This window comes from Anoplopoma fimbria, chromosome 1 (assembly GCF_027596085.1).
Source record: "Anoplopoma fimbria isolate UVic2021 breed Golden Eagle Sablefish chromosome 1, Afim_UVic_2022, whole genome shotgun sequence".
In the NCBI taxonomy this organism is placed as follows: Eukaryota; Metazoa; Chordata; class Actinopteri; order Perciformes; family Anoplopomatidae; genus Anoplopoma; species Anoplopoma fimbria.
Genome location: NC_072449.1, coordinates 28,846,015 through 28,860,584, shown reverse-complemented (window position 1 = coordinate 28,860,584; position 14,570 = coordinate 28,846,015). Strand labels below are relative to the sequence as shown.

General features: G+C 40.9%; 1 protein-coding gene across 1 annotated transcript in view; it reads left to right on the top strand.

The window, feature by feature from the left end:
* Nucleotides 1-4,598: 4,598 nt before the first annotated feature.
* Nucleotides 4,599-14,570, top strand: part of slc8a2b (solute carrier family 8 member 2b) — a 29,318-nt gene continuing 19,346 nt past the window's right edge. The window contains exons 1-7 of the mRNA XM_054623524.1: nucleotides 4,599-5,009; nucleotides 7,573-7,710; nucleotides 8,128-8,355; nucleotides 9,215-9,583; nucleotides 11,959-12,084; nucleotides 12,979-13,174; nucleotides 13,995-14,125. Coding sequence (XP_054479499.1) covers nucleotides 4,599-5,009; nucleotides 7,573-7,710; nucleotides 8,128-8,355; nucleotides 9,215-9,583; nucleotides 11,959-12,084; nucleotides 12,979-13,174; nucleotides 13,995-14,125 — 1,599 coding nt within the window. The remainder of the gene's footprint in view (nucleotides 5,010-7,572; nucleotides 7,711-8,127; nucleotides 8,356-9,214; nucleotides 9,584-11,958; nucleotides 12,085-12,978; nucleotides 13,175-13,994; nucleotides 14,126-14,570) is intronic.

Below are 14,570 nucleotides of genomic sequence, written 5' to 3'. Positions count from 1 at the left end.
CACAGTGGAGGCCATCAGTCTCACTCATCTTCACTCGCTTTCCTTTTCAATTTGGAAGCTCTGCCAGCTCCACTGGGACGCTCATTTGCAACGAGAGAAATGAAGAGATGAAATTAATGAAACACCTACATGTGACTAAACACATTTTTAAAACACATTATCATCACTGGCGCTGACGCACTCTAATTCAAACCTAATATCTGAGGTTGTCTGTGTTTATAAAAGGTTGAAAGAAACAGAAAGGATGTCTTGTTGCTGTTAATGCTGAAAGATAACCTCAGTAAATGTCTTAAAGGGGTGCATGCAGCACATTTCATTGCATATTCCTTGAAGGAATATTGCTTGTCCTTTTTTTCTTTCTTTCTTTAGAAATTCTCTCTGCATTTTTAAGATTCTGTAGTACCTGGAAATGAAGTTGACCCACAAACTAATTTTCAAAAGGACAACAAACAGAAGCAAAATGACCACAGAGGGACACAAAACGGACTACACGGACATGCAAAATGAAAGAAACAATGACTACATTGGCAGCTTTACTCACTAGTGCACCACATTAGTGTCTGAAAATTGTTCCTGTAACGTTTGCTTGAAACTGTGTCCTGATCTGCAGCAGCTACTAACATTACTTTTACTACTACTTTTTAAACTTATTCTCATTAGGGGTGTAAGAAAATAGTGGGTGTGGCCAGAAGGATAATTAAGATTAAAAATTGGATCACGATTAGTTATTATACATTAATTAATCAATGAATATTGACTATATATATATTTATATTACAGAGCACTGCATAAATGTTCATGTTGTGCTACATTCCTGATAATTAACAAATCTTTGCATCAACATTAGACATAAAATAATGTTCTACTACACCTGAATTTAGTGCATTTTTGTTTTGAAAAACGAGTGATATGCAGTATATTAGTCTTCTACTTTGGACTGCAGCAGCAACATTCAGTTTTTTTTTTTCCACAGGCCACTGTAGGGTACCCAAGCAGGGGCATGACGTATCTCCAAAGGTGAAGCCAAAACATCTGTATAACAGCGGGGAAGCCAAAGATGTGATGGCAATTATTACTTGGTATCCATCTCTGGAAAATATTGAGTATCCCGATTCTTTTTTTTGTGATACTGTATCACTTTTCAAAACCGTTTTAAGATAATTTACATGTGAAGATTAAATAGATATATTAGATAGGCCCACTGTGTGTGTGTGTGTGTGTGTGTGTGTGTGTGTGTGTGTGTGTGTGTGTGTGTGTGTGTGTGTGTGTGTGTGTGTGTGTGTGTGTGTGTGTGTGTGTGTGTGTGTGTGTGTGTGGATGTTTCAGGGACTGTGACAAATGCAGATCCCACTGTTCTGATTGCAGAAACCGTCTCAGCTGTTAATTGGAGTGTAACATGAGACGGTCCGATAGCTCAACAAGAGCCTGGAGCTTCTGGTTGGATGTTTCTGAGAACAAACAGACCTCTCTGTGCTGACGGTGATTCTTGTTTTGTTCCTGTTGTGTTTGTTGGCAGACCTTGTCTGCAGCCCTGTGGCGTCCTGTTGGCTCAAAGGAGAATAAACATGTTGTCTAGGTTACACAAATCCAAACTGAAACCTGCCATGTTTGCCATGTCAGAATATGTGCCGTCTCCACTCGTGCAGTCAGGTTCATCAAGGGAGATGGCCAACATTTGAAGAGGCTGACCTTGGGTTTATTTATCGTGTGAGCTGGAATGGTTATAATACTGCAGCAGGAAGCTGTTGGTTCCTCACAGCCTGTTTTTTTTTTCTTCCGTGGAATAGAAGTAAAGAAAGAAAAAGGCAACTCGTAAAACCGTTTGATTTGACGATTTACCTCAGATAAGCTGAGGTATGTTTTTAAGACAGAAGGTGAGAACAGGTGCTTTCGTCCTCACAAATGGACCGAAGCGTGACAGGAAGAGAGAGGTAGGTGAGATTATGGTACTGTAGGAAAACAGGGTTCGGTCCATCTGTCCATCCTTTGGTTTCACGCTGAGGTTTAAATCTCACCAGTTGGCAGACGCATTCTTGCATACTCTAACACTCAAACACACACACACACACACACACACACACACACACTCGGGGGAAATTCCAAAGACGGGATTGTGGCCGTTGATGGCACCATGAACTACGCATCGCTACTGCTATCTGGCCCGTCTAAAGGTGCGATACACAAAAGATATTGCGCTTTGTATGTATTAGAGCGCCAAACCACGGCCATGATTGGCAACGGCCGTATTACAAGATTGCGACAGCGTAATTGCCAAACTCTAAGCTTCACAACAGCAGTCCACAAACAAATGGTCACGATGACTACGTCCACTTCTTATCATATTCATGCATGCATGGGCAGTAGGTTTGTTAGCTGCCGCTGTAACAAATAACTTTGCATTTAGAAACCTTCTAACATTCTATAGACAGAGATTTCTGACTGTCTAAATGTGCTTCAGTTACCACCAACTCTCTGAACACGCTAATAACTTAAAATGTAACTGTGTGTAGTTATTTCTTGCTGATCTTTGTGAAACTAGACTGTTTTTGCAGTGAGGGTCATTGACATAAAAAAGGGGCAAATTTTGAACTACATTTCTGAATATTACCTGACTTAAATATGTTTGATAGCACGGGAATACTGAGATGCTAATTTCCTTGGCAGCACAGTTAGAAGTGCATTTAACTCTCTGCGGGGGTTGGGGAATTACAACGTTTCTTTTTCGTCTTATTTGTGCAGGTTTAGCAGTCGCAAAAGCTGCGCGATCCCTTCGTCTCTCTCCTTCCCATCTCTTTTTTCTCTTTGCTGTTTGTCTATCTTTCTCCCTTGGTCTCACTTTTCACTCCTGGTTCCTCTCTCAGACTGTTTTTCTTCATCTCGCTCCCTGTGTTATTTATTCAATCCAGCTGAAGTTCCCTCCGCATTCCCAAAAAACAAGATAAAGATTATTTTTTATTGGAACTAGTAACAGAGAATCGTCCTGGATTAAAGAAAATGACGAGAAATAAGCCTGACCTGACCAATACCTTCATATCTAATCTCTCTCTAATTATCTTTCTCTGTATCTGCCCCTTGTCCCTCTGTTGTTTCTTTGTCTCCTCTTTCTTTGACATTCACTTTCCCATATTTATCATCCTCCATCAGTCTCTTCCCTCTTCCTCATCGCTCTCCTTTTCTGTGCTCTCTATCTCCTTCTCATAACCTACTGCTACGTCTGTCTTTCTAGGTCCTGCCTTTCTATCCCATAACTTTATTTTTGTCTTCAGCGCTGCTTTTGTAGTTGCCTGTGTGACTCACTGTGGAAGCGCAGTAAGGATTTGTTTTGTTTATGCAGAAGGATGACGTCTGAAGCAACATTTTTTCGCAACTTTATTGTAAAAAAACTTTATTGTTTTGGCTAGTGGCCATCATCGGTGACTCACCACCATGACGAGAGTGTGTCGGGGGTCTGCAAAGAATCAGAACCTTCATCTTCTCAGAATCCCCTTGTTTGTGTTGCAGTTGAACGTCTAAATGCACCCACTTGAGTTCTTACTTCGTGTTCAAGGTCCCTCTGCTCTCATATGAGCCGTGGAAAATGTCATCTAAATGGAGGTTTATGTCGATAGATGAGTCAGGACTCTTTCTGGTAAACATGGGCACCGTCTCCAAATGGATTTGACATTGAAAAGAAAAAAAGAAAAAAAAGGAACGAAAAGAGTGGGACGTTAATGGATTTGCAAACAAGTGGATATACTGACGCAGTTCAAATCATTGGGGAATTTTATGCATCTCTCTCAAAAGCAGAGCTGCAGGGAACTGTTTTGAGTTCCCCTTTTTATCATCATGTTTCTTTATCTGAAACCAGGAACAGTAGCCAGGAGTCCAAGCAGACTACATTCTTGGACACATTGAGTGCTAAAATAAGAGTCAAGACCTATGAAGAATTTTATGCTGTTGTCCTAGCAGTGGTGGAATTTTAACTAGGTACATTTTAGGCCACTGAAGTACAATTTTGAGGCACTTGTACTTTTGTAAAATTTCCATTTTATTTAAACTTTCTAGTGTAATCCACTATGTTTCAGAGGGAGATATTGTAAATTTTACTTTCACTTTTTACACTTTCACTTTCCAAGTCAAACTCATATTATTTGGGGTTCATTGTGAAACTATGGCGGGACAAAATAGACTTTGGCGCGCTGCTACAGTCTAGGTAATAAATTGGAAACACTGGTTGAAGTGTCCAGTGCTTTTATGTTTCTACTAAAAAGGTTTGAGTTTCTGTGGCTGGATCCATAGGTATTTTGGGTTTTACCTATTTTTTTAAGTTACAATTTGCCACAGTCAATATGCCTCAGTTCTCTCCATCTAGAGCCAGTCCTCTTTGTGTCCACTCCTCTGAAGTTTGCACTAGGATTTAAAAGGTGTCTTCAGTCTGATACCAAAACTAATTTCCCTTTGTGTTCTCCTTCTCTCCCCCCTCTAGGTGAGCTAGTCGCACCACCTTCAGGCCTACGCAGCGTCTCCCCCCTTCCCATCTCCCTCTTCCTCAGCCTAATCCCGTTGTCCTCTGCCTTACCCTTTCCTCCCGCTTCTGGTGGGAACCACACACGCCAGCCATGTCTCTCTTGGCCTCCCCCGCTCCCTGCCTCCTCGTCCTTCTCCTGATCCTCCTCCCACTGCCTCCCTGCCAGCCGGAGTCCCAGCGCAGCGACCCCAGCAGCGACCCCAGCAGCGACCCCAGCAGCGACCCAAAGTTACGAGCGGTCTCTCCCTCCATGTTCCCCTCCTTCTTCCCGCCTTCGGCGTCCTATGGCAACGGCACCGTGGGTGGCAAGAATAAGAAGTGCGATGAAGTGACGGAGTGCTTGCCCGGCATCCTGCTGCCCGTCTGGCTGCCCAAAGGGCCCGGGCTCGGCGAACAGGTGGCCAGAGCGGTGGTCTACTTTGCGTCGCTCATGTACATGTTCCTGGGAGTGTCCATCATAGCGGACCGCTTCATGGCGTCCATAGAGGTCATCACGTCCCAGGTAAGAACGAGTGAATGGAGGAATAAATGAGCGGTGTAGTTGAGTAGCGGGAAGGTTGCAGAGACCATGGATGAATCTTAGGAGCAACTTCTGAATTTCATACTGCTGATTGAGTTAATGGAGTGATTTTTCTTGCTTTTTAGAAACTAGAAAATAGAACATAATGGAAACTAAATGCTGTCCTTCACTTAAGATTTAAATTAATTTGACCATAACATTTTTTTAAAAGCTTACATTAATCCAGATAGTTAAGAAGGATTATTTTCATTATCCATTCATCTCTTATTTCTTCAATAAATTGATTTGCCCAAAGTCATTTTTATTAGTCAAAAGCTAGATGTGTTCATCGGAATTGTTTCTACGCTTATTTAATATTCACTTTTCACAAATTTGTATCCTTGAAAAGTTGTTTGAATCTAAATTTGCCATACAAATCTCTGTACTTAAGAACTTATTGTTCAAGGGACAGAATTAAAGCAAAAGTATTACCCTCGTATAGCCTGTAAAGGCAAGGTTTTCAAGATATTTTCAAAGATTTCTATTTACTATTTTACAGTACCTTCACACAGGAATCAGACAGAAGAATATAGAGGAGCTCCTTACAGTTTCAGCAAGCACCAATCATCGACACAGTATTTCTGAAAGTATAATTATGAAAACTCCTCGAGGGGTCGCAAAACACTTCATTTGTTTAACTGTAAATACTAGTAATCTTTTTGTTAGTGTAGTTTTTGTTCTTCAAACCGGTGGCGTAGCCAGACGTTGTAAACATTGGGGGCTCAGCCCAGACCTACAGTACCAGTCAAAAGTTTGGATACACCTTCTATATAACTACAGTCAGCCCAGACATTGAGTGTAAAAATATTTTTGGTTTATTATGAAACTATGGCGGGACAAAATATACTTTGGTGTGTCGCCACAGTCTAGGTACAATGTAAACATTGGCTCAAGTGTCCAGTGCTGTTACGTTTATGCTAAAAATGTTTCAGTTTATTGTCACAGCAGAAATTACTCACTCCCGTTTTTTAATGCAATTATTTGTTAAAACAAATTTGAATATTTGTATGAAATAGCCATATCCAAACTCAGTGTCGTTACGTTGGCCAGGACACTCTCATGTTCCTTTGTGAAGTAACAGTGTAGGTTTGATCAGATGTAACATTTTAAATTCAAACATACAATGGGGAAAGAGACTGGAACAACATGTTCTGTTTGTATCCTCAGATACAGTTGCCTGGTACCCAAACGACAAGAGCCATGTGTCTGCTGTGTGCAAAAGACAAAATAATAATACAACTATCTCTCTAACTTTTATTTAAAATGTGCAGCTAAACATATTGATATTTAACATACAAACATCGGTATTCTGTTTTTGTTCTGTCGCTAAATACAAACGCCCATTCAGCTGTTACCAAAAAGCAGTGACCTAGGTTACCAAGGAAACTTATTAATAAGGTTAAATTTTGTAAATGGTTTGTAAATAACGGACAGGGTTAGGTTGGATTTTTTGAGGTGGGGTTGTATGATGGCTTCAGTTCCCCGTAGGAAAGGGCTGTCTGATGGTAAGGTAAAGTGCATATAAAAATTTTAGCCACCTTAAAAGGCCCACCTTAAAAAGATCTGTATCAGTTTTAGTGTATGCTATATTTTCACCGCTTCACCCTGACATCAGACAGCACTTTAACAGCTGTAATTAGTAATTCCAGCGCATTTTGTGGGCATGAAGCACACAGTGAGCTTGTGAATTACGCTATATTATGAATAACAATACGTATTTTGACTTCAGCACCGCCACAAGTCCCGTGACATGCTTTCTGTATTTGTGTATTTTGTGCGAAACTGCCGGTAAAACAAGTAGGTGGGGAGTCGATGTACCAAATCATGATATATGAGTTGAAAGTCAGAGGCATGGATATAAAGACAGATTTACAGAAACAAATAATTAATTTGTGCTTTTTTTGTGCATCGAGTTACATAACTTCTTTTGGGAATACGTACACCATAAAGTCAACATTGAGTTCAAATGAAAGACGTCTTTTAGTTAAAGCTATGGTTGACAATCTTGTGTTGCTAGCAAGTGTACACTAGATTTAAAAAACAATTATCCAACCAGGAAACCGAACCCAGTGTTGGCAACTCGTTCCCAATTTAACTATCGTGCAACACAAGCTCCAAAAGTCACTCTTAGTTCTTTGACACGTTTAGAAAGGGAGGGGTGAGTGGAGGGGTAATCAGTTGGTTGCAATTTCAACCTCACCACTAGATGTCTCTAAAGCTTACACGCTGCTCCTTTAACCTGGGTTCCATGTGTGGGTGACTACCCCACACATGTAGTTTGTTTAACCATACTCTCCTGATAGCTTGATGGCACCAAGGTAAGGTTTGGATGGTTTGGTGGGACAAAATGAATCTGGTGACCTGACTTAAACACCTGCATAGTTTGGACCAGCTGAGTAAAAGGTGCAATCAGCCAAAATAACCGGACATGTGAAGGGACTTCGTGTTCATTCAGTGAATTGGTGTACAGTTAGTCAAAAGTAGGTTTTTGTGTTTGGGCCAACAGGAGAAGGAGGTGACCATCACCATGCCCAACGGGGAAACGTCGGTGGCGACGGTTCGAATCTGGAACGAAACAGTGTCCAATCTGACACTCATGGCTCTCGGCTCCAGCGCTCCGGAGATACTGCTGTCTGTTATAGAGGTACACACACACAAACAAACACACACACACACACACACACACACACACACACACACACACACACACACACACACACAAACACACACTACTGTGTCTTTCCATAACAGGAGGTTATGCGGATTCTTTGAAGCCGTCTGCACTCTCATCCTGCTCCTTTTTCCAGCTCCTTCCATCTTCATCATGTTTCAATTCTTTTTTCCAAAGTAAAATGTTTATTTTTCAGTTGTATCTGTATAACTATAATATCTTCTGCAGAGAGCGTGTTGTTAAAATGCGTGATAAACATCAGACAGCTTATTCGTTTTCACCACTGCTCAGTTGTTAAGGAGTGTTTGAAAAGTAACTCTGTGTTTAGTTTGTTTCTGCACTTTTCGTCCTACGACAAACCTCACACACTCGCTACGTCTCTCACTTCAGGTGTGCGGTCACGGATTCGAAGCCGGCCAGCTGGGACCGGGGACCATCGTCGGCAGCGCCGCCTTCAACATGTTCGTGATCATAGGCATCTGCGTCTGGACGATCCCCGAGGGCCAGACCCGCAAGATCAAGCACCTCAGGGTGTTCTTCATCACCGCCTTCTGGAGCATCTTCGCCTACATCTGGCTCTACCTCATCCTGTCCGTCATGTCGCCGGGCGTCGTACAGGTGAGACCGACTCAGAAAGAGTGGCACTTACTTTTACAGTGAGACATTCGTCCATTTTTTGGGTAATTTGGTCCCAAATAAACTTTCTTACATAAAGAAAGTTATTCAATACATACAGATCAGGTGGTAGTGCAAAAATGCTCCTTGCTTTGGCAAGAATCACTTTTGTTGTGTCAGAAACAGAAAATGTTGAATTATATATTAAAATACTATCGGACTTGTATTTTAAATTTAAATTCTTAATTTGTTAAATGTCTCCATCTCGGATAAGTTTGAATTTAAAATTATATTAGTTAAATAAACGTGTCTCTTTCCTTGTTTGCTCATATAACTAACATAATAATAACGTACATACTGAAATACAATATAGAGCTTTCGCCTCTGATTCTGCTATTTCTTTTCTATCGCTGCTATAGTTGTATCACTGTGCAAAATGCACCCACGTATGACTAACTGAATGCAATGCATTTAATTAATTAAAGGCTTTTCTCATGGTCCTGGTTTTGAGAGATCCATCTTGGTTGTCTCAGGTTGAGTCAACCTGTTGAAAAAAAATGGAAACATACTACAAAAATGGAAATACACTTTTCTTTGCCTGAGTGTAGTTATAGCTGTACAACATCATTGTCTTCTAACCTAAAGAAAGGGTTGTGGTGCACTGACTGGAACTTCAGTGTCTCCTGAAACACGGTGGTGGAATGTAACAAAGAACATTTATTCAAGTAATAATTTGAATAAATTGTACTACTTGAGTAGTTCTATTTTATGTGTCGTCATACTTCTACTCCACTACAATCTCAGAGGTAAAGTTTTTTTTACTCTGATCTTTGAGATATTAAGGAGAATCCGTGTGTTTCAGGTGTGGGAGGCTCTTGTCACCCTGCTGTTCTTCCCGGTGTGCGTCCTTCTGGCCTGGATCGCCGACCGCCGCCTGCTCTTCTACAAGTACATGGGCAAGCGCTACCGCGCCGACAAGCGCCACGGCATCGTCGTGGAGACCGAGGGGGACCTGACACCCAACAAGGGCGGCATGGAGATGATCATAGACGGCAAGTTCCCACCAAGGGGGGGCGCCGTGGTGCCTGCCGAGAACTGCGGGGGCGGGACCCAAGACGGCACGGCGGGCGCTGTGTCTAATAACGTCGGAGCGGGAGGCAACATGCCCAACTCCAACAGCGCCATGGTCAACGTGGAGAGCAGCAAGGAGCTGGACGAGAGCCGCAAAGAGGTGAGACAAAGAAACGCTGACAGCTCTAGAAATATATGTTTCTTTTTGACATAACATGATTATTTGATAAAACACTGCAGATTGCCACGAGACATTCTTATTAAAGACCAAAGAGACCAAATCAGAGCATGACTTTTCCTCAAGGAATTGGTCTAAATGCGGTCTTTTGTAGGGATTTCTTTGGAGTGATAAAAATGTCAGATTTATGACTAGAGATTATTTAATAAACAGTGCTGAGCTGCCATATTAATCTTCAGGGTTCCATCTTTCAGATGATGTGCACCACTTCTATGTAGCATATATTGTTAACCTGCTATCTCCCCTTAAAAATCATAATACCCATAATACTCCCACCCCTTTTCTCAACCCATAAAGGGCTAAAATGTCCCAGACACAGCACTGGTTTGTGCAGAAAATCTCATCAACATTTTCAAACATCAGATTGTTAACGGAGAGGGTGAAATGACAAAGAGAGGGAAGAAAGTTTTTAATTCACATGCAGGCTGTAAAACGCATTCAGAGGCGCTGTTATCACTGCCGATTGTGCTCTGCTATGAGTCTCTAATCTCATCTCACAGGGTTTTGTGTCGGTGAAAAATGCAGTTAACATAGAAAACGCGATTTCTACCTCTGAGATTATGACATGATCGGAGTGCAAAATAATGGATTGTTTGCCTGCAGGAGACACTAAAAGTGGCTGATAAAACGTTGGGGCTGTTTTACAGCTGCAATGAATGGTTCCAGTTAAGATTTCCATTTTTCCAAAGTGATCCAAGCCTTGTTTCGTGTTTTTCAATAGCAGTTAGGATGTAAACTATGTTCCTCTCGACTTTATGGTTCAGTTCACATAGAAATCCTGTTAAAAGCCTGCTGAAAAGAGATGAGTTGTCTCACCATTGAGAGGAAGAAGGAGAGGCAAATGGGGTTTGAGAGGTAACGACAGGGAGTAGGAGAGGAGAGAGGACGGACGAAGACGAAGATACTGTAATAAGGGTCAGAGAGGTGGAGGAGACACGAGACACAGAGGAAGAAACATTCCCACTACCAAAACACAAGCTGCCGAACATTCATTTGGATTTTCAGAAAATGTTGTTAAGATATGCATTACATTTAGATGGAAACCTGACTTATGACAAAACAGAACTTCTTTTTAAGCCTGTATACTGACATACAGGAATACCAGCCCGTTCTCAGTCCTCTGAAACAACAGCTCGGTCAGTGGCACCACGAGCCGAACTATGGCCTCTAGGTGGGCGTAGTTATGGTGCAAGTAAAAGGAGGAGTATAAGGAGCGATAAAGCCCTCGTAGGGAGGAGAGCCTTGGTTAAGGTTGGAGATCCAGCAAATCCGTTGATGGATCCTACTTGTTTTCTGTGGAGAGCAGGAGATCCAGACCCGCAAGTTGCATGATGGATACGTCTCTGTGAGTTGACTGACCGTTGACCGTGTATCTGAATTTGCATAATCAGGACTCAATGTTATGCAAATTACGTTGGTCGATCACAAAGCAAGCAGGCTGGTGAAACTCAGATCAAACAGTCAAAGTAGGCAGCACTGTTCGAATTTTAATCAAGGTTATGTTACTGGATTCACTATTTTAGGGAAATGTGTAACTGTAAAATGATAGAGTTTGTCAGCAGAAACAAACCAGAATCCATTTTGGGTTCCACTACTTCTTTCTGTTTGTTGGTGGAATTTGGTGCATCTCTCTCAAACGTGGTTTTACATGAAGAAACGCTATGCTTGCTGTTAGGACACATGGTGTCTCTCTTTCTGCGGCCGAGTGCTCTGCCATCATTACGGTTGTTGTTAAATTATTCCAAAAGTCAGGCTGGCATCAGCTTTTGTTTGCCATAAATGAGAACATGGTTCATTTTCAGTCTCCTTATATTTTTTGTAATTAAGATACTATGCAATTGTACAACAGCTTGTTAATAAAAATAAGACATGTATAGATGATCCTAACTTGTGTTTTCTGAATCCACTCAGCCTTTGAATATCCTGAATGCAGTTAAACTTTTGTCTAAATCAGCTGGTAGTACTTTTTTTTGTATTCAAGCAGTGAAACTTTCTTCCTTTTATCCAGTGAGCACTTCTCCATCTTAATATTGTTTAAATGTTTTAAATAGCTTAAAAAGTTTGAGATTTTTTTTTCAACCATTAACATGAAACCAAGCCGTCGTTCATCAGAAGTTAAAATATGTGACTTTTGAAGTTCAAGCTTTACAGGAAGTTGTTGTTGAGCTGGAAGCATAAATTCCTCCGACCTTCCTCCCAGCTGTAGAGCAGTAGATAAAACAGCCAAGCATTCCCGTCAGTGTGTGTGTGGTTTAGATATTCTAATCATGAGTGTGTCCTCTGGTCTCGTCCTCCAGGTGATTCGTATCCTGAAGGAGCTGAAGCAGAAATATCCGGACAAAGAGCTGGACCAGCTGGTGGAGCTGGCCAACTACTACGCACTACTTCACCAACAGAAGAGCAGGGCCTTCTACCGCATACAGGTAACACACACACACACACACACACACACACACACACACACACACACACACACACACACACACACACACACACACACACACACACACACACACACACACACACGTTATTTATAAATAGTCCCTGAGGGGAACCAGACCTGTATAAGGACATTAAGTCGTTCAAGGACATGAATTTCTGCAACTCATTTCTGACTCTGCTCATAATGGAACTACAATGGTTTATGATAATGGATGAAACAACTATTGTAACACTTTGATGTATATAGTGGAAACCTTTTGTAATGTCATAATATAATTTAATCATTTATTTCTTGCTTATTACCATCTTGATGACCTTTGTGCATTCATCACACAAATATAAAGTAATGAAATAAACAGCTATTTACTGAATCGTCAAACCGAATACAGCACTGCTGTTTTAAACGTTTTACAAGTTACAGTATCCTACTGCACAAATGACTGTAATGTATACAACTCAAATACACTATAGTACACTACAGTACAGTAAATAAAAAGCTTAATGTAGATCGAATTATAAATAGGTTATAGCCTAATAAAGAGCCAAGTAATGCCAATAGCATAATGAAAATAATCATTAGTTCAAAATGAGCTCCGACCAGCTACAACAGTAACAACCTGATTTTACATGAATGTAGGAGACATCTTCAATACAGGTATTTTACTTGTAACAGAGTATTTTTAAAGTGTGGTAATAGTACTTTTACTTCAGTTAAGGATCTGAATACTTCCTCCATCACTGGTGACACGTTACACAATAAAAAAATTCCTGTCTATTTCTCGATGTGAATGTTTTCAAAGAAAGACAACAAATGTGAATAGAATGAGGTACTTGTTTCTTCTTTAAAACTCCTCCCCCTGTCTGTCTCCATCAAGGCGACCCGCATGATGATCGGAGCCGGTAACGTCCTGAAGAGGCACGCAGCTGACAACGCCCGCCGCACAGCCGTGACCGACGAGGAGGCGCCAGAAGAAGAAGACCTGGGAGTGTCCAGCCGCATCTCGTTCGAAAGCGCCCACAGTCAGTGCATGGAGAACTGTGGCATTCTGACACTGGCTGTAGTCTGCCACGGTAGGTGTTCTTCAAATCAATGTTAATATTTCAATGACATGTTTTTATCTGTCTTCAGATAATTTTTTCTGTAATGTGAACTTGAATCAACAAGCCATAACAGCAGTGTGATGACTTTTATTTACACACACCACACTACCCCTTCATGTAAAAGTCCTGCTTTTAAAATCTTAATTGAGTTACTTTATTTATTGTAGGGTTGTTTAATACTTTGTTTAATCTATAATAAAGTATTATACACGTATATGGGATGATATTTTTTAAGTTTTTGATTAAAAAAAACGAAAAATAACGAGTAACTATATCTGCAAGTTGAATGTAGTGGAGTAGAAGTACAATATTTCCCTACGAAATGTAGCAGAGGAGTAGAGGTATAAAGAAGCTGAAAAAAAGTAATAAGAAATATTGTACTTGAGTAAATGTACTTTTTCACCCCAGGATTAAAGACGGTTTCACTACTTTACCACAGTGATGGACATGTCTACTTAGTACATTTTTTGAAAGTAAAGGCATATTCAGGTCTAATCTGCAACTACCTTCCATAACAACAGAAACTACTAGCAGTAAAGTTGAAACGATAACAAGTAGAATTTTCATTTTAGATCAGAGGAGAGTTTAATCAGCGTGTAAAAATATATATGTATTTTTTTTATAATCTTCTCAGTGCAAAAGAGTCTCTTCATATAACTGAATTGTAAAGAGTAAATCTTATTTTAATTCATTTTTATACACAGATGCAGTCATTCTTTTTATGTCAGATCCATGGAACTGTTAAATGAAAGTGTCATGGTGTTATTCAGTTTTTATTCCTGCTGTTTAGGGGGTCTGGGAGAGAACACCTTCTACGTGGACTACAGGACGGAGGACGGCTCAGCCAACGCCGGGTCGGATTACGAGTACAGCGAAGGAACGCTGGTGTTCAAACCCGGAGAGACCCGCAGAGAGATCAAGGTGAGTGAATAGCAGAGGAGGCCATAGATGTAGGGGGCAATAAAGACACCACAAACCACCTGAAAGACAAGTTAGACGGTTAGTTCTGGCCTGTCCGCGGTGCTTGGTTTTGGCTCGATGGTTTCAACATGGTGGCCGGGTGACAAATATTCTAATTTTACAGCTAAACAGTTCACCAAAAATATGTTTCTGACAACATTTTAGGGGGAGAAGAAGACAACGCAGTGATGTGATTCATATTTGATCAAAGCTGCCTAGTTTGACAGTGATTGACAGCTGCGTTAGAGACTCCTCTGCTCTGATTGGCTGTTTTTCTTATAATATAATATTTTGAATCCCATTAGGAGCACTAAACCGAGGCAGAGGAACCTGATGTTCTTAACGGATTATCTCTCTCACGTACTGCTGTCACAATACAGCGACAGTTTGAGCAAATATGACAAAA